At 34.4% G+C, this 20,496-nt stretch overlaps 1 protein-coding gene across 4 annotated transcripts in view; it reads left to right on the top strand.

The window, feature by feature from the left end:
• PRKG1 (protein kinase cGMP-dependent 1) overlaps nucleotides 1–20,496 on the top strand; it is a 1,130,349-nt gene that overhangs the window by 975,133 nt on the left and 134,720 nt on the right. Inside the window, exon 1 of one of the 4 annotated variants that reach the window (XM_074339437.1) lies at nucleotides 19,645–19,934. The exons of the other annotated variants lie outside the window; for them this stretch is intronic. Within the exon in view, the coding sequence (XP_074195538.1) occupies nucleotides 19,849–19,934 (86 nt within the window). The 5' untranslated portion in view covers nucleotides 19,645–19,848. Of the gene's footprint in view, nucleotides 1–19,644; nucleotides 19,935–20,496 lie in introns of those variants that run through there. 4 annotated transcript variants of the gene reach the window in all.

A 20,496-nucleotide genomic window follows, 5' to 3' on the forward strand; every position in this document is an offset into this window, starting at 1 on the left:
TGCCTATTACATATGTAACTCTGCCAGGTGTGTTGTATAGGAATATCCAGCTCCTTCCTTCAAGATATCAGTTTATAATGGCAGATTGTTCAAACAAAATCAGATAAAAATATGAGACAATAAAATTCAGTATTTCGTAAAATGACACAATCAGTGATTCATACAGTTTTTCAAAGTAGAGAACAGCCAGTGTGGTGTGGGAAAGCTCAATGACACCTTCAGGTATGAAACAAGTTCTTAATACTTACCTCAAGGGACTTTTGGTGAAGATTAAATGCAATAATGCATGTGAGCACTGTTGGCATGGTGCTTGGAACAAACTAACTGCTCAGTAAATTTAACAGAAGCTATTTCAGCTGGACCTTCGAATTTAGCTCAAATTTGGTCTATATTTTGCATTGCCATAAATATATGCATTTAAGTTATTTAGGAGAAATGATAGTAACATTAATTAGAGAAGATTAGATGACTTTGAAAGCCTCGGGGTTTTTTTGTTTTGTTTTAATACAAAATAGCATCAGGGTGATCATTAGTTTTACGTCATCAGTTAAGTCAATAAAATGAAATACTAGGATTTATATATCTCACTAGGTATTTCTTTTTTAAAGATTTTTATTAAAATATAGCTAACATACAATATTATATTAGTTTTAGGTGAATAACACAGTTATTTAATTATTAGTTATTTCTTAAAGTCATGAAAAACAAGTCTAAGAAAAAATTTAAAGTAAAATCAGCCCCTAATTCTGTGACCAAATTATCTATCTGTCATATATCTATATATCTATATATATCTATATATAGATTATCTATCTATCTATCTATCTATCTATCTATCTATCTATCTATCTATCTATCTATCCCAAAGATAATTATAGCTTGGAATTAATTACATTCTAACTCAAATTTAAACATAAACATAAACTCTGACTTTTTAACTGTCCTGTTCTGAATAATTATATGATGTTTTCATATTTACATTTTAGTGTATCTATCTATCTTTCTATCTATGTTTTATTATGTTCATGTGAACACATTGATTTAGTGATGAATGTCATTGTAGCAACCAAAGGATGATGAAGTAATAGATAAGATGTTATTTTTCTGAAGGAATGGTTTAATGATAATATTTTAATTGTTAAAAACCATACTGTAGGGTGAGTTATAAAGGAAGTTATTTGGGGCATTTAAAAATTGATGTCACCCTATTTTTGTAATAAGTCGCAAAGTATGGTATCTAGATCAACGCATGCCCACTACCTTTCAACATTACTTAATCCTTTACCTGGTAAAATGACAGTAATGACTTGCTGAGGTCCTGCAGTTCTTTATGGAAAAAAAAAAAAAAATTATCACCCTGGAGGTCAGGGAAAGGAAGTCATTAATAAGACCACCTCTGTTGAGCCTTTTGTTTATTTGACATTGTCTTAATAATTTTCTATTATGACATGGAAAAATACCTCAAAAGAGGGAACATATGTGTGGTAAAAAGAGGTAAACTAAATAATATCTGTGAGTTATTTCCTGCTCCTAAATCCTAAAAGATTTTCTTTCTTTAAGACATAGTTCAAGAATTGAAAGCATAGTTCAAGATTTCTTTGTGAACCAAGACAGGTTATCACATTCATTATTATTCTCTCAATTTATGCCACTGTCAATGTTACCAAACCTGATAAAACAAAGGTATATCAACCTTTGGGGACTTAACTCTTCTATCGACCCATTTGTCATCTTTTGATTTTCATAATCCATCCACAAATGTGTAACATTTTCTTTGTTTTTTTGGAAGAATATGGAAATCTAAATATATATATATATATATATATATATATATATATATATATATATTTAAATTTTATTTTACTAGAGATTAGATTCACCTTCATTTGATCTGTATTGATGGTATTTTTAAAAATTAGACAGTAAACACCATGGACAACTAAATGGAGGTCACAGAAATTTTATTTTAAGAATCAGTGAAAAAGAAATCTTTTCTCATTTATATTTCCTTAAAATCTTAACAGGAGCAACTCATCACATTTATATGCAATGTAGGCAGTTGCTTTATTGTATAGTGAAATTAAGAGATAACAACTTTTCTTTATTACCAACTGGAAGAAACCCATATCGGCGTCTAAATTGTCTCCAATTCCAGAAGGAGGCAGATATTATGATGTCTGTAGAGATACTGCATATTATAGTTTTTAGGTTGCTGGGTCACTTGCATTTGCAGTTGGTTCTTCTTGAATACATCTTCAAGAAGTTGGTAAGAAGCAGACTTGTTCTCTTTTGAAACTGAATCTGTGTTAAGGATAAGATAATAACCCGGACATGCCATGTGGAATTAAGACCTCATGTCATTAAGTTAACCTTGGCTTTGTAGCATGTAGTAGGGTACTGTGCAGGATTGCAGTCGAAGCTAGAGCAGAGCCCTTGGCTCTTCTCTTGGTCTCCCTTTGAAAGCATTGAGGGAAGTAAAAGTTTACTTTTATTTGTTGTTTTTCAATGCTTGTTTTCAAAATAGGGATGAAATAACCAAATCTTCAAATTATCAAATCATAAGTATTTAATGAATGCCCTTCAGGTGTCCAGTACTGAACCAGGCATGTTGACAATATAAAAAAACTATTCAGCCTTACTTGTTTCCTGACTAGAGTTGCCTAGTGAGAACACAGGATACCCAGTTAACTTCGAATTTCAGATAAACAAGGATATCTATATATATCTATATATCTATATCTATCTATATCTATCTATCTATCTATCTATCTATATATTTGAGTTATGATAATTCCAGTTATTTCTTCCAGTTTTGCCAATCTAAGAAAGCACATTGTAAAGACACTTCATTAGAATGTCTTATAAGTGTTATCTTGAACCTACTCTAATTTATATATGTTTTTAAATAAATTTTTCTAAAGCACCTTTCAGATATTGTTACTAACAAATGTCTTGCACACCTGATCTTGTCACATTCATGTGTGTGTGGTTTAGCCTTACTTTATCTTTAAATGTCATAGGATGTACTGAACCCCACAAGATCAGTGCAGATCACAGTTGTTGGAGAAAGTGTCATTGGACAGATTGGATTTGAATGAGGTCTTGAAAGCATAGAGAGAATGCTGTTAAATGATAGGATGTGAAAATTTTGCAATAGAAACACAAGGGTAGCCAAATCCCCGCCAATAGAATGACCAGAACCAGAGGTTACCTAGAAATAGAAATATCTTCTCAGCTTTCTGAGCTCATCGTAAATCCATAGACCGGTTACCTCAAAGATCCTCTTTTGTCCCAGCAGTCCATTTGGACAAAGACCGAAAGCATCAAGGAAGACACATCTGTAGTCTTCTCTATCTAATCTGCTATATTTTCATCACTATAGCAACAGTTAAGAAACTGGATTTATAATGAAACCTAAACTGTCAACCCAAATATTTTAAATTCTCAAATGAGTTTGAGAGTCTGAGGAATGACATTTTTACACAAAGCTTGCTGCACAGTGAGTCATTTGAGAAACTTTTTCCAACCTCCACAATGTCTCAAAATATTTACAGTATTATGAACAAGATTATTACATGTTTTTCAGAATTACCTCTGTAAATAATCATTTGAGTTTTTAAAAGTTTGTCCTTTATCTCTTGTCTCAATATCCAAGATAGAATTTCTGGAAAATATGAAAAAGATCTTAAAAGTAGCAACTGCTTAACTCTCAAGGTGACAAAATTTTGGTAAATTTTTATTATTTAAGGTAATGAAGTGCAGGCTCTCTGATGTGTCACTTTCCAGTGTTGCCTTTGGGTATTATCTGTCAGTCCAAAAATTATGCTGTTTATTGTTTTAATACTGGCTTAGAGACCATAAATAAGATAGAAACTATGATTTGCCATGTGGAATAGTGTATAGCTGGCATAATTGCCTAGGCTGTATCAACATGGTACAAATGTATTACACAAAAAATACTGAGTTAACACAATATAGCACTTGTCTGGGTTCCAGTGGTTATTTTAAACATTTTTTTTTTAAATTACATACACACACTCCGGCTACATATTTATATACATTATCTTCATTTTATAAGAGGGGCGATCAAGACGCAGTTTGAATGATAGCCAGATATCTCAGAACTTTTGTGGGGAGTAACACAAATGTTGAGTTCAGTTTTTCTGTCTCATATATTCCTTTCTCTCTTTAAAATCTTCTGGAGAATTTAAGGTGCTGAAATATCTATTAGCACAATGAAATTATACCAAGCAAGTCATAGATGTGTGAGAAGTGACCACTTTGAATCTCCATGATTAGCTGGTAAAAGAGCTCTGTGAAAGCGTTTGAGTGTATACATGTTTTTTTTTTTTTAGAGATCTCTGGCCCCCTGCTATGTCCACCAAGATGGTAAAGAATCACCTATATTCTTGCTCGATCTTTAAACAATGACCTATCAAACATGCCTGGTGTGTTTTGCTTAGTTTTTCCATATATCACTGTCCAAGTGGCTCACATTTTGCTTTGTCATGCACAATGCGGCCAATTGTTTCTCTTTTGCTACACTATAAATAAGCAGGGCAATGGAATAGCCGCTTAGTTTGTTTATCTTCTCATTGTGTTCATCATGTTCTAAGTTTAAAACCTGGCACTAGCCCATTCTACGGATTAATTTGATTATTATGAAAAGCTGCCCTTTGAAAATGTACATAATCCATTCCTATAACATTCTTCTTCTCAGATATTTATTATAATGATACTAAATTTGTCTAGGGAATTTTTGTATTAATTTTGAGGGAGAAGGATGATATTAGTGAGTAGGTGGTACCACCTTGTAATTAGAAAGTCATCACAAGTCCCAGAGGGGATGAGGCTAGGAATATAATCAAGAACTTCAGTCGGTGATATGTATGGTAAGAAGATTCTGGAAATCACATTACTTTCCTGAATGTAAAATTTGAATATTCCTTTTTTACCCTGACTCAATCATTTCCTAATAGAGCAGCTGCAACTTCTAAAAATATTTTTATCAAACTAGAGAAAGGAGATACAACCAGCTTATTTTTCCAAGGTTTTTATTATTATTATTATTATTATTTTTTTTTTTTTTTCAGTCAGGAAAATATATGGTTTGACCTCCTGGTCATCTGGAGAAAGGAAATGAATGAACACTTACCATTATTTTAGATATAAATGCCTTATCCTCCAAAAAATGTTATGTGTTCTTAAAACAACAATAACAATAATAATACAACTCCCCCAAATGTGTCATAAACAGCAGTGCCAAAGAGGTTTTCTTGGCTTTGGATGGTGCTTCCTTGTCTTCTCTGCTCTGTCCTGTACCCCATCACTTCACATGTCCTAAGGCCTCTGCCATGCACCTAGGGAGCAGAGATCAGGGTCCCGAACTATGTGTTTAATCTCAAAGGTAATACTAAGCCTTTAGAGGACCTGGCTAGCAGTTGAGGATGTCTACACAGTAGAGCTCTGAGTTTTAATCTGTTGAGAATCTGCTCATTTCACTGTTTTGTTTGTTTGTTTGTGGGGAGTTGTTTTCTTTTTAGAGAAATGAAAGGAGGAAGGAAGAATGATCAACTTCTTAGGAAAAATATAATACTGGAAAATTGAGGCAAAAGGGACATGGGATATATGGAGGTTGGGAGCAGATAGGAAAAGAGAATAAAATCAGAACCACAATCCGTTCTGGGAGATCCAGTATGTCTCTGAAAGCTGGGCGTAGTTTGGAGCTGTGCATTCCAGCAAAAGCACAGAGTCCCTAAAATACAGACATACTGATTGCTCAAGGAAGCATGATCTACCCACAGTGCTGGCAACACCCTGGAGCGATCAGTTCCCCATAGCTGTAGTGTTGCTACTTGATGTGACCAATTACATGTAGAACTGCATGTTCTGGATTGCTGTCCTCTTATGAAAGTTAAATTACCAAACAAAAGCAGATGCCCAAATACAGGTATCTTCCATTGGACTGAAAAAGTACCTAAACGAGCTTGGCCAAGAAATTTTCACTCATGCCAGTAAGTGCTGAATTTGTCTCAGAGGTCTTCATTTACATTATCTCATTGAATCTTTATCACTCTGCAATGTAGATATTATAGTCCTATTTTTACAGATAAGCAAACTCAGGCTCAACAAGGTTAAGTAACTTACCTAAAGGAACAAGTTCAGACAATTAAGTTCCCGAACGTTCCGCAGTGTATAGAATTAATAGAGAGGGTCCATAACTGGGTATGTTGGACTCCAATGACCATCCTTTTATGGTCATACAATATAGGATGTTGTGGTGGAAAAAAGTGGTGGGGAAGTATTTTGGAGAAGCAGTTTCAGATTTTTCTTTAGACAATTTATTTAGAGCACATGATATATTGCCTAGCACATAGCAAATGCACAAAAACATCAGCTATTATACTAACACTTTGTTTTAACAATTTTCTCCCTTTGCAGTGTAATGACAGCCTCTGTTGACACTTTCACCAGGATTATAGGATTTGTACATAACAAAAAATAGTATAGATTGTGATGTTTTTCTAGTCTCATTAAAATCGCTTAGCACAGATGTTGGTTATTAGTGTCTTAGCCATTCTATTGCTTTGACACTAAGAGATATTTTAAATCTAATTCAGGAAGTTAGTTGCTGACATGACAGATGATCTCGTTTGTGTATGTCTATGGGAATGTTTTAAGCCAATCTAATTTTAGGCTTTCTCTAGATATAAATAGTTTGTTTCTGAGGGTCAAGGTGAAATGCCTCCATGCTGTCAAGTTTCCTGGAGATACTTTGTGTAGGGTTATTTGAGAGTTCAGTGCTTATACCTTGTGTTAAGTAGTTTGAACCTCTCTCTAGGTCCTCCTGTGACCTGGTTCCTTCCCTCCCCATCTCTAGCCTGATAAGCACACTACTCCCTGACTCTTGCTGTAGTGTTTTAAAGACACAGAAATGTTTGTAGTTTCTCTACTGTTTTTTTAACTCTGTATCTGTTTTTGCTCACAAGATCCTCTCTGCTTAAAATGTCTGCCCACTTCCTACCCCACCCCACTTTGTCCCACCTCTTACCTTGCCTGGATAACTCTATTTTTGAAGATTCAATATGCTGTATACCTGAAACTAATATAAAATAATATTGAATGTCAGCTATAATTTTAAAAAGTAATCACAGGCATGTAAAGTATAGCATAGGCAATATAGTCAATACTATTGTAATAACTATGTGCAGTGTCAGACTTATTGGGGTTATCACTTTGTGAGACATATAAATATATAATCACTAGTTGTTTTGTACACCTGAAATTAAAAAAAAAAAAAAAAAGATTCAATACAATGGTAAGTTCTTCCAGGAAGGTGATGCCTAAATTTTGTGTTCCTGACAAGATAGCACCAAATGACCTCTCTATACTCTGGCCATACCAATGCATACAAAATTTTAGTTTGAATTACATTTTTTTTAAGATTTTTTTTTTTTTTAATTGGGGAAGGGGAACAGGACTTTATTGGGGAACAGTGTGTACTTCTAGGACTTTTTTCCAAGTCAAGTTGTTGTCCTTTCAATCTTAGTTGTGGAGGGCGCAGCTCAGCTCCAGGTCCAGTTGCCGTTGCTAGTTGCAGGGGGCACAACCCACCATCCTTGCGGGAGTCAAAACCGGCAACCTTGTGGTTGAGAGGACGCGCTCCAACCAACTGAGCCATCCGGGAGCTCAGCGGCAGCTCAGCTCAAGGTGCTGTGTTCAATTTTAGTTGCAGGGGGCGGAGCCCACCATCCCTTGCAGGACTCGAGGAATTGAACTGGCAACCTTGTGGTTGAGAGCCCACTGGCCCATGTAGGAATCGAACCGGCAGCCTTCGGAGTTAGGAGCACGGAGCTCTAACCGCCTGAGCCACCGGGCTGGCCCCAGTTTGAATTACATTTTATTATAATTATCTAGGTCCTCTACACTTGTTTTTTCCCCTGCCCTCTGCATAGAAATACATTTTATGGATGTGAAAACAAAGGCTATACGTACTATTTAGTGATCTATGACAGTAGAGTTGTGTCATTTCAACAGAGGTGGTGTTGGTGGTTCATATCCCTCTATGATTATCCACATTATTTTATGGTGTGTGTGTGTGTGTGTGTGTGTGTGTGTGTGTGTGTGTGTGTCAGGGGGTGGGAGGTTCTTCTTGGCTATGGGGAAAGGGATGTTGATAGAGAGTTCTATTGAGGCAGACTATTTACGTTCCTAATGAAGAAACTATGGATTTTGAGGAGTTACTTCTTCAGGCCCTTTTAGTCTTCTCATTGAAATCCTAAGGGGTCTTCTTATACCTTGTCTCTTCTCATATACCACACAACATTGCCAGAGGATCTCCTTAAAGCTTACGATCATGTCACCTGCATGCCCTTAAATAAATATTTCAAATGCACCCATGTTACAGCCTGGTAGTATTCTCTCTGTCTGCAATAATATAGCCCAGTCTACCTTTCTTGCTGAATCTCCCATATGCCCTCAATCCAACTTGGTTTTTGTGAAGCTGAACCTCTCCACACGTCCATGTTGAACCCTCTATTTAGAACACTCCTCTATCACTACAAAAATAAATTCTGTCAATATTTGAAGACCTGGCAAATGTCTCCTTTTTTACACAGCCATTATAAAGGTTTCTACCCACTTGCAGTTTCTTTCTTTTCCTTCCAGATCCCTTCATATATACTTAGATTGTGGGATTTATAATTACCCCTTGTATCATAATTAGCTTTGTGTGTCTCACACAAACTCCTGGAGCTTCTATTCCCCCAGTTGAAAAATGAAAGTGAATATCTGTATCAAATGTGTAATAGTTTTTCTTTTAATTGTAAGTAATAAAATCCTACTCACACTTGTATGACTCAGAAGGGATCCATAGTGGGTGGATAATGAGCTATATTATGGACCAAGTTTCCTTGGTCCTCTCAAAAACTATAATGAGCAGCCAAGAAATCTATTCAAAACAAGTAGGCTTCTCTTTCTTATTTCCAATTTCTATGTACATTTCTGTCTTTCTTGCTGTACACCTGTTGTCTCTGTCTTTTCTATCCATGTAGTGGCAATGATTCAGCCAGAGCTCCCAAGTTTTTTACTTGTTTTCAGGTACAAATGTCTTTGAGTCCCAGTTCCCCCTAAGCAGAATCTGATTGGCCAGTTTGATCAGGACCAGTTAGCGAAGACTACTTAACTCCAAGAGGGTATGTCTAAGGAGCTATGAGCATGATAGCCTACTGGCAAAGAAAAGGGTTATTAAAGTTTCACCTGGGTGGGAGTAGAGTAAGGGAAATTATTAGAGAATTGTGATTATGGTAATCTGAGATGACACTCTAAACATGTATCTATTATAGGCTTGTTGTGAGTGTCAAATATGATACTTTGTGATGAAAGGAGTGTATATAGCAAGTGGTACCTATGGTCAGACTACCTGGGTTTGAATCACTGCTGTGCCACTCATCATCTTTATGGCATTGGGAAATTTGCTTAGTGTCTATTTACCTCAGTTTCTTCATCTGTCAAACTGTGAAATTATAATAGTAGCTAAATCATAGTATTGTTGTGAAGATAAAGTAAGTTTGAAAGTGTAAATCTCTGTTACAGAAATTGGCATGGGGTGATCACTGAAAAAATATTACTTATTGTTAAATAAAATATTTTCATAGTTTTTAATCTATCATTAGCATGAAATAAAGGTTTGTTTCCAACTTCTCATACTTCCCTTTATTAAACTAAAAATTCCTTGAGAGTAAGGACAATGCATTATACATCACTGTATCTGTCAGAGGCTGTAACATGGTTTCTTACATGTTTTAGACACATGGATTGGGTGGATGTATGTATGGATGGATGGATGGATGGGTGGATGGATGGATATATGGATAGAAAGATAGATGAAGTAGGGAAAAAAGGAGAGAGAAAAAGAGGGAAGAAGGGAGGGAAGTAAGAATAAAACTAACCCTTTAAATGCACTTTGAATTAGGAAAGGAGATTTGGCTATTTTGTTCATAAAGGATATCAGCCCAAAATCCGGGACAGAGTTAAAAAAAAATACAACATGTATCTGATAGAAAAATATGACTAACTGTGTTCTGTTCTACAAATTGAAATACTAGACGGCTATGACTATCTGGTTGTGAGATAAGATAGATTTCTCAATTGTGATTAATAACAAATATAGGAATGGATGGTTGTGAGCATCGTGCTGTAGCTACACATAATTAAAACCACTAGGTGCCTTAATTAAGATTATTAAAAGTTCGAATCGAGGCATTATTTAATTAGCAGGTTATTTGCTGTGTGATCTTTAAAAAACTATCAAATGGTATGACGTTTGATTAAACTACAGGTTATATTGATTAAGCATTTTCTTTTGAGTTATTTTAGATGTAGTTAAAATCTGCAAAAGTTATTGTTGAATCACTAAGTAATTAGCTGCAGTGTAGATTCCATTTTTATTAGCTGAGAAAACATTAATTAAGCACTTTGGTCTGATTAGATTGTCTGCCCTGGAGAAGCAGATGCATAAAATCACAAGAATGGAAGGGAGTGGCAGGGCAGTGTTTTTATACAACAGTGAACTTGGAGTTTGGTGAATGAAAGTTCACATCTATGCTGTTATCCAGTTAGAATGGTCAAGGTAAATACAACCTGCAGAATAACACTCTTTGACCACAGCCTAGAAACTGGCAAGGATCGATATTTCCAAGATCAGAAATATAGCATGTTTATCGGAAGGCACATGGACACTGGGAATAGGTGATTCTGATTTAAAATCTGCATCTGTCACTTTTTAACTGTGTGACTCCAGGCAAGTCTTTGAATCTCTCTGATGTTCATTCAGTTCCTTCATCTAATTAGGAGTCAACAAACTTTTTCTGTAAAGAAGCAGATAGTAATATTCTAGGGTTTGCATGTCACATATGGTCTTTGTCACATATTCTTGTTTGTTTGTTTGTTTTTGCTTCTTCTATTTTTAACTCTTTAAGGATGTAAAACCCATTCACACTTTGAGAGCTGTACAAAAACAGGCTGTGGCCTAGCTCAGGGGAATGGTTTTCTGATGCCATATGACTGTATTAATACAAGATTTCACTCTTAAGGGGCAAACACCTTAGAGAAATGCTCAGTAATTGTAGGTTCTCCCAAGTATCATCGAAGCTAAAACTTTTGGTCAGTTTCAATTGTGCCACAGCTATTTTTAAAATGACCCTATCCTGTTACCATTTGGGCATCGGGGTTCTCAGCTATAAATTCAAAGTAACAGTGCATGGCTCTTGCTACCTGTCTTCCCAGTGGTCCTAATGTAGTAGATGCTCAATTAAGGATTGTTTAGTAATAGTAAGGGCAATACTCATTGCACCCCGACCTCAGCACTCATACAGAAGTGGCTCTGAATGGAGTGTGGTAGGTGAGATACAGAGTGGATGCACAGTGACTTCTGCAGGACCCAGAGCACAAAGGACAACTACGGGACAGTTTTCCAAACATCCCCTATCTGTCAGCTACTAATATCAAGTAAACTGGTATATGGGGGTATTGAGTAGAGGGAGTAAGGAGAACAATTGGGTGATGTGAATCAGGCAAGACTTCCTGGTAATAACGTTATTACCACTGACTTTATCTAAATATTTTTCTACTTACAGTTATCCAAGAAGAATTTGATACTTTTTCCCTAGCAATTTACTTTAGTCTCTAACAGCAAAAAACAATAAAAACACAGAAAAAAATGAAAAACAACAACAACGAAAAAAAACAAAATAATAAATCCCAGACAAATGGGAGCACATTGTCCACTCTTTGCCTCCTGCTAATCCTGTTTTTTTCTCCCCTTGAGAGATTTTATATATGTTTAAGAATGTGGTAAAACAATCTGTTGGATTTTTAAAGATATTTGTATAGTTGATATATAGCCATTTATAATTTTTCCAGTCCCAACGCAGCTAGCCTCATTTCTCTTTCCTCTTCTTTTTGCTTCAAGACTTTCAGCCATTATGAATTAATCGCTGTTTGCTACACACAAGATTTTTTTCATACTTTTCCACAGGATGTTCCTAGTGATATGACCACCTTACTTTCTCTGTTGACAAATTTCTGCATACATACTGTTTTTTACCTGACACATCATTACTTCCCGTAGCTTCCCATGAGCCTCTCCACCATCAAGCTATGCATCCCCACCACTCATCTCCCAGTCAGGGTTGAGGCATTCCCAAGTGATTTTGTGTCACTTAGTCATACCTCTGACGTACTCTGATCACACTGCATTATAACTATCAATAATCTGTCTTACCCATTAGATTGTAACATTTGGAGGGCAAGAATTTTGTTCTTTACCCCTTATTATACCTAAGAGAGTACCTTAGAGTCTATGTACAGAAACTATTTATGATTGCCAGATAAAATATAAGACACCAGTTAAATTTGAATGTCAGATAAATAATGAATAATTTTTTACTATAAGTATATTATTACATGAGACACATTTAAACAAAAAAATAGTCATTGTTTATCTAAAATTTACATAAAAATGTGTGCCCTGTATTTATATTTGCTAATCTGGCAACCCTACATTCTTGCATGAATGAATAAATGAATGAATGAATGAATGAATGAATGGATGGATGGATGGACATCATTCTTTTTCTGTATTATAGCATGAAACTATTTTTTTTATTAAAGTTTATTGGGGGTGACAATGGTTAGTTAAGTTACATAGGTTTCAAGTGTACAATTTTATAATACATCATCTATATATCACATTGTGTGCTCACCATCCAGAGTCAGTTCTCCTTCCATCACCATATATTTGATCCCGTTTACCCTCATCTACCACCCTCCTCCCACCTTACCCTCTAGTAAACTATTGTCTATGTCTATGAGTTTTTGTTTTTTTGTCTTTTTTTCTTATTCCCTTGTTGCTTTCAGTTTTATATCCCACATATCAGTGAAATCATATGGGTCTCGACTTTTTCTGTCTGACTTATTTTGCTTAGCATAATAATCTCAAGATCAATCCATGTTGTCACAAATGGCACTATTGCATCTTTTCTTATGGCAGAATAGTATTCCATTGTGTATATATACCACTAGTTTCATTAATTTCTGCAGGTTTCGGATTAGAGAGTAAGCCATAGTAGAAAATTTAGTCAATGTGATCTGAAACAGTTCATTGAATTTTGAAGCATATTTTTATATTAACAGCAGAGGGACTGACTATGAAGAAATGACTTCTAATTCTTGAGGAACTTTCTAGGTTAATATAATAGAAGAGACATGAAAGTAGTGATGAGCCATCAGTAGGTAAACAAGAGTGAATAGAATCTATTGGGGTTAGACATGCTATAATAATAGAAATGAAATAATAACAGTATTGTATAATTATTGTTTATTGAGTAACTGTAGTACTCAGACACTCGATGCTTTTCATAAGTTTCATTGCTTATTCTTCATAAAATTAGCCCTACTAAATACTATTATTTTCCCAAGAAAATTGATAAGCGGAGAGAACTTAAGTATCTTACTCAAGATCACATAGCTAATTAATGGCAAATCTGATATTTGAACCTAGATGAAATAATTCTTGCATTTGTTCTTTTAATTACTAGGCTGTACTCTCAGTGCAAAGATTTACTATGACTTAATATATGCCATGAATGTATGCTGTGTGATTAAATTATGAAAATTTATTATAAAGAGAACATTTATTTTCTGATTGCTAGTGGAAATGACAAAAATGCAATGTCAAAGAAATATTAAATATTAAAATATTAATTATTATATACATACATGGATATCTACGTGTGAAACATTTATATATATATACACATACAATTGGTATTGTAACCTTTTAAGAGATCCAAATCACCACCCTAACAGTTGTGAAGCGTGTTAACTTAATAATCAGATGTACTTTCTGAAAAAAATACTTTCCTTAGTTTGTCATCTAGTTTCTGTAATTGCTGCTAGTGAAAGTAGGGCAAAAGGCAGTGCTGTAAGTGACACTGGAGAATACTGTGTCAAATGTTTTTACTTGCTGCACCTGCTATGTTGGTATCTCTCCAATGTAGTCAGACTAGGCCAGCATAAGTTAGCTGTAGCTCTGCTAGCTGGGAATGGCTTTGGGGTGACGGTGAGGGGTAGCCCAGGGATGGATAGCAGCTAACCATGCAATCAATATCGATGAGGCCTTCCAGGAAAGTAAAAGAACTTACCAGCCAGGCTCCCTACCCACAGATCGCTTGTAGGAGTCAATTTGTATTATTTCATATATTTACTTTCAAAAAGATTTGTTTTATGACAGGTAATTCAAGCATATAACATAAAATTCAAAAGCTACAAAAGTAATTCTCCCTCCTTCTTCTGACCTTTAATCATGCATTCTCTTCCCTTATTATAATTACTTTTTTTGTTATGTCATCCTAAAGTGATCTATTCATTTCAATGTATACTTATTTTATCGTGTGTGTAGGTTCAGCACCATAGTCTTTTCACTGAAGATATCATGCAGATGATATACATACAGGTTTTCTTTCATTATTTTAATACTTTTTTAACATTCCCTTGCATTTATCTTATGAAATTATAATAAATTCCACATTGATAGATATTTACATTTTTCCTAACTTTGCTATTACACAGACTGCTACAGTACTATGGAGTTAGGGCATGTCTAATATACCAAAATTCTTGGCAAAAATTGATTGATATATTTAACAGTAAGTCTAAAACCCTGTTTGCTTTTCCTAACTAAGAACAACTGTGGTTTATATTGTATGCAGTGATTTGGCTTTAGTAATTTTTATTCAAATTAGCCTCATGTACACATAGCCATAACTTTCCTTTCTTTACCTATTATGTTGTTTCTTCTGTGTAGCTTTGATTCAAAGTTAATCTTCAATTTGGATAAAATTATAGCCTATTAGATGCACTGAATTTTAAAATCACCAAAGAATTTTGTTTATTCAATTAATGCAATATAAGAAATATTTGATAAGCAAGCAAAAAAAGAGGAAATCTTTTACAATTTAACTCTATTTTAAAATTCTGGATATTTCTCTTCCTTAAAAATGCCCAATTAAAATCTGAATTTTAGTTTTTAGTTATCAAAATATTATTCCATAGACATTTATTGTATTTTTGACCTCTGATTATGAGAATATATTATTTCAAGTGAACATGTCTGATTTCTATGTGAAAATACATTTCATTAATCACAGATACAATTATGAATATGAAAATCCATGCCATGATATGCTACTTACATATTCAGATAGTACATCACAGTTGAAGACTTATAATATCCTTTTCTACATAAAGAAATATCCTTGGATTCAGGATGAATCATCCCAGGAGCATTGAAAACCATGATAATTAGAACTTATAAAAAGTTTCTGCTTTGTTAAAATTCTAACTAATTACAGAGGAGGACGGAGCAGTGATTTCAATCACAATTTCAAATGTGAAAAATGAAACAGAGAATGGGACATTTTCTTAAGGTCATACGCTAACTTGGCAATAGAACAAGAAATAGGAGAAACTCTCCTGACATGTTGCGTAGAAATTTTTACAGGAGAGAACACCCTCCTGGCCTGAGGGCACTTTAGGAAAAATTTTTATTTTTTATTTATTTTTATTATTTTTTAAGGAAGGCACAGCTCACAGTGGCCAATGTGAGGATCAAACCATCAACCTTGGTGTTATTAGCACCTTGCTCTGACCAACTGAGCTAACCAGCCACCGGAAGCCTTTGGAAATATGTGACCATTCAACTTAGTATTCATTTCAAACATGCATCACTGAGATTTATTAGCACAAAAATTCCAGTAATCATTCCAACATGCTTCCTTTGTCTCTATTTGAAAGATAGGAAAAAATGAAGAATACATTTTAAGCTCTGTGAAATGCAGAAGAAACAAAGAAAAAGGAAAGGACCAATGCATTATTTTGTTCATTAAAGCATATGGCCATGAGATTCCCATGAAGCATGAGATACCATAACGCTTTAGAGCCATGAAATAATTTGTCTATTAATATCTTCTCCCAAAATTCAAACTGTTTTTTGGTCACTTACATTACAAAATTACATGAACAGTATCTGAAAAGTAAAACCAACCATCAGATTTATCTTAATCCAGGTTATTTTATGAAATATAGACAACAGAAGGGAAGTGTAGAATTAACAGGAAAATGAGTGTTTGATTTGAGATAATGAACAGAACATCTATTATATTGCACTTCAGGATTGTGTTTCAAAATTTTAGTAAATGCTTTTTCCCCCTCTTAAGACATCTTGAAATCATTCAGAAAAAGACCAAATGGGCCCCTAAGAAAACAATGGCATTATACTAACAGTCTGTACTCCTAAACAACTATAAAGTAAAAGAATAAATGAGAGCAATAAGCTCTTCCTTCTCTCCATAAAATATAGTCTGGGGAGACATTCTAGATTTGTATAACTTTGCCAAAGAGTGTAATATTCAAAGTTAGAGTACAGAGTAAATGCCATCCTTACTCTAGCAACAACAACAACAAAAACTAGGATTCAGAATTTTTTCAGTGGTTATTCCTTACACTAGGTATGAAATGTAGAGAAAATTATATTTAATGACCAGATAGAAGAAAAAAACCCATCAATGACATCAACAGTCAGAGGAATGAATGCATTCAAATATGGAATATGGAAGCAGTATGGATAACTGTTAAATCTTAGTTAAGCTAGTGTCCTGAAGGAAGCACAACAGAAAGACATAGCAATATGTATCCCTCTGCAATTGCTTTTTTTCTCCTTTTCACTTTTGCATATTACACTTACAAGGTCGAACCAGATGAAATTCCCAAAAAGTGGTCATTTCTTTTTAACCAGAAAAAATGGCAGTTTCACCTAGTTCAACCTAATGAATGTCTATGTTCATTGTCATTGGAGTATGCCATAGAATATGAAGTTCCTATATCACATAAAAATTCATTATACCATTAACCCAGCAGGAGTAACATGAAAAATAATGTGAAAATAAAATTCTTCCAAATTCATTACTGTGATTCTCTTATTGTGACCTTCCATGGGTACGGATTGAAAAGGATTTGCATTATCTCAGAAAGTGAATTGATACAGTGAATGGAAATATTCACCTCTATATTAACACGAAGAATAAACTTTGGAGTTACCTTATGGATGACACTAATAATTGTTCTACCTAGAGAAGTACTTTCTTTAAGTTTATGTCATGAGTCTCTGTTATTGATGAGAAAGCAGACACTGCCTTGCTTGGACTCCAGAAAGAGGGTCTGCTCTATGCTCAATTCTATGGTGATCATAAGTTGATATATATTCTTGATAATACATTTTTTTTAATGTATTTGTTCTTTCATTACTCCTATTTCCTACATTGGAAGATTCTAAAGAAAGAGATCACATTTTTGCTTAGATATGTTCTTTAATACATAAAAGACTATATAATAACATTTATTTTAATCAGTGGAAAGGCCATCAGTGTTGTGAAATTATTCATCTAAAATTATTTTCTTGATTCTTTATTTCATTATGGCATACAGATTATTTTTTCTAAGCTTAAGCTTTTGAACTAACTTTTAAGATTTTATTTAACATGGTACAGGAAAAAGGGTTCACCTAGTCAATTCCATTTTAAAATAAATCTTTAGAGTAGCCTACATGTGCTGAATGATGTGTTCCTGCCCCTTGCCTTCTTTCCCTCAGTCCCTGAATTCCAACCTTTTTGTTTTACAATAAGCTATTTTCTATCTCGGGGTTATTGTGTATGTTGTATTTGTTTTTAGAAAATACATCTCCTGACTCATCTTGCTAACTTAACACATCCTTCCGAGCTTAGTTTTTAATGTCTTCAAAAAGATTGTCTGGACTCTGAAAGGAAGAGAGTCAGAGAGATCAGTTGTGAGTCCATATTAACATTTTAGGGTAGTAATGATGGTGATGATCCAAAGTAGAAATAGTGGCTATGAAAATGCAAAGGATGGAAAGATGTAAGAGGAAAGGCTAAGACAGACCAATGTTATCAACACATGCAAGGATTGAGAAAGAAGATTTTAAAAAAATGAATCTAATCTTTTGAGCCTAGGTGAATGCAAGAACAGTGATATCATTTACCAAGATAGAGAACCCAAGGAAAATAGTGGTTTTGAGGTTAAAAGAATATGAAGTAAGTTTGAATTACAGGTTGCAATGGAACTTCCAGACAGGGATGGCCAATAGGAGAGAAGTTAATGTGAGAAATGAAGACTCAGAAGTCATTAATATAAAACTAATAGCTATAGGATTGTGTGAGATTTCCCCAAATAGAGAAATCAAAGCAATAAAAAGAAGTTTGGAGAAACATCTAGATTACAGTGAACTAGAGAAGATTCAGGAAAATAAATTGAGAATGTGATGTCAGAAAAGAATTGGGAGACTGATATTATTATAAAAACTTAGGGAAGGAGGTTTCATAAGGAAAGTACTATATTTTGCCCTGATTAATGTGCACTTTTTTTTGCCCAAATGTGTGAGGGAAAAATAAGGATGTGCATTATACATGGGTAGTACTAATTCCATACCTATATAAATGTTTTTAATCCTTTTATTTATGCTTATGAGTTAAAAGTGTAACTCTAGAAATCAATAATGATATCCATATGCAAAATAATACCCTGGAATAGGATCATTGGTTTTGTTGAACTTAGGACAAACTTGCAATGATGAAGAGTTCTTGGCTTTCTATGGTGCGTAAATATCATAAATTTGTTACTGGTACATTAACATTTATTGTAGCTTGTATCTGTTCTTGTGTTTTGTAATTATTTGTTACTTAAAATTTCTTGTGCCATAATATGTTAAAAACTAAATGCTAAAATTCCTTTATAATACAAAAAAAGTACTTAAATGTAAACAAATAAAAAATTGAGTTAAAAATTTTAAATGAAAGATTTTTTCCCTGAAAGTTTGGGCCAAAAACATGGGTGCACATTATACATGGGAGTGCATTATACATGGCTGACCACGGTATATTTATTCAAATGGGTCATGTGCTTCCTAGATGTCAGAGGACCCTAAAGTGATGATGATGATGATGATGGTGGTGGTGGTGGTGATGATGATGACAAGCTATTATTTACTGATTGCTTACTCTCTGCCAAGCTTGGTTAGAAGACAGGCATTTATTTGCATACATTAATTCATTTTACACTTAGTATGTATGTTCTGTTAGAATTTGGGAGGTGTAAAGCATGTTGGAATAACTTCACGACTAATAGAAAGTAGAGTCAGTGAGTGGCCTGATACAACTTTTTATTTTTATTTTTAGAACTTTTATTTGCTCTGGGACCAAACTTTCAAATAGCACAGTTGAATTTGTCACAAACTCTACAATTTTAGTGTATAATTAATTCAAAGTATAATTTCACTTTACGTGGCTCTTTGACGCTTGTCATATCCTATCCACTTTGAACATCCTACTTGTAGTAACTTTGATTTTGAGATGACTAGGGTTCATTTTGCCCTATGTCGTCCAAACTTAACTGTGGGCATTAAACTGTTACACTTGACTGAGAATAAAGGGCTCCAACCCATGAATTGCCCTAAGTTCATAAGCAATTGGAGTAGTGTCAGTTTCCATGAAGGCTGACACTGTGAGAATGCTAGGACTGTTCACGGCACTCACGCTGCTGTAGAGCTGGAAAGGGAGAGCCCTCACTGGGACAGCAACTTTGCATGAACTATCGTCTACCTTGGCCTCATTCACTCTGCGTTCCCCTGAGATAGCAAGCTACTGTTGAGTTCTCTACCAGTCATGAGATACAAAGGAACTGCTTCAGAACCAGAAGAGTCGGTGTGAAAACTTTGCTATGGAGTATTCAGATACTGACAGTGGTTCTGCTTTTGAATACAGTGATGATGAAGATTCCTGTGACGAAGTTCAAAGAATATCAGAGTCAGTGAACAGAAAACTGTATTTGTAAATATGTTTGGGTATTTGTCATGCTGTATGATTTCGTTGAAAGGAATTTCTAACTCCTACAAAACTGCTTAAACAGAGAACAATACTAAGTGGCATAGCTTTGATAGTAATTATTCATTAATCAGTAGCAAGTTTGTGAAATATCTGTTAATCTGCTAAACAGTAGCTACTTCTGTAATAGCACAGTTTATTAAATGTAATGCTGAAATCAGCTAATACAGGTACAACAATGGATGGATATGAGATTTAATTTTTAAAGACAATGTACATGTTAGGCCTAGACTGTTATGTAGATACATGTACATTTACTTGCTATAAAGAAGTGTGCTGAATGTGCAGAGTGAATATGTGTTCAGTGAAAGTTTTTAAGTAAGTAGCATGTACATTATTTTATAACTCATTATAAAATTCTCTCATGGTCAATGCTTTTCTTTTTCTTTTTTTTCCAAAATCTCACATATTCTTCTATTAGAAATTATAAAACACCCGGAACTGATAAAAAATACAAATGAAAGAATGCTCAGTTTTTAAAAAT

Source organism: Rhinolophus sinicus, linkage group LG07 (assembly GCF_036562045.2).
Source record: "Rhinolophus sinicus isolate RSC01 linkage group LG07, ASM3656204v1, whole genome shotgun sequence".
Lineage (NCBI taxonomy): Eukaryota > Metazoa > Chordata > Mammalia > Chiroptera > Rhinolophidae > Rhinolophus > Rhinolophus sinicus.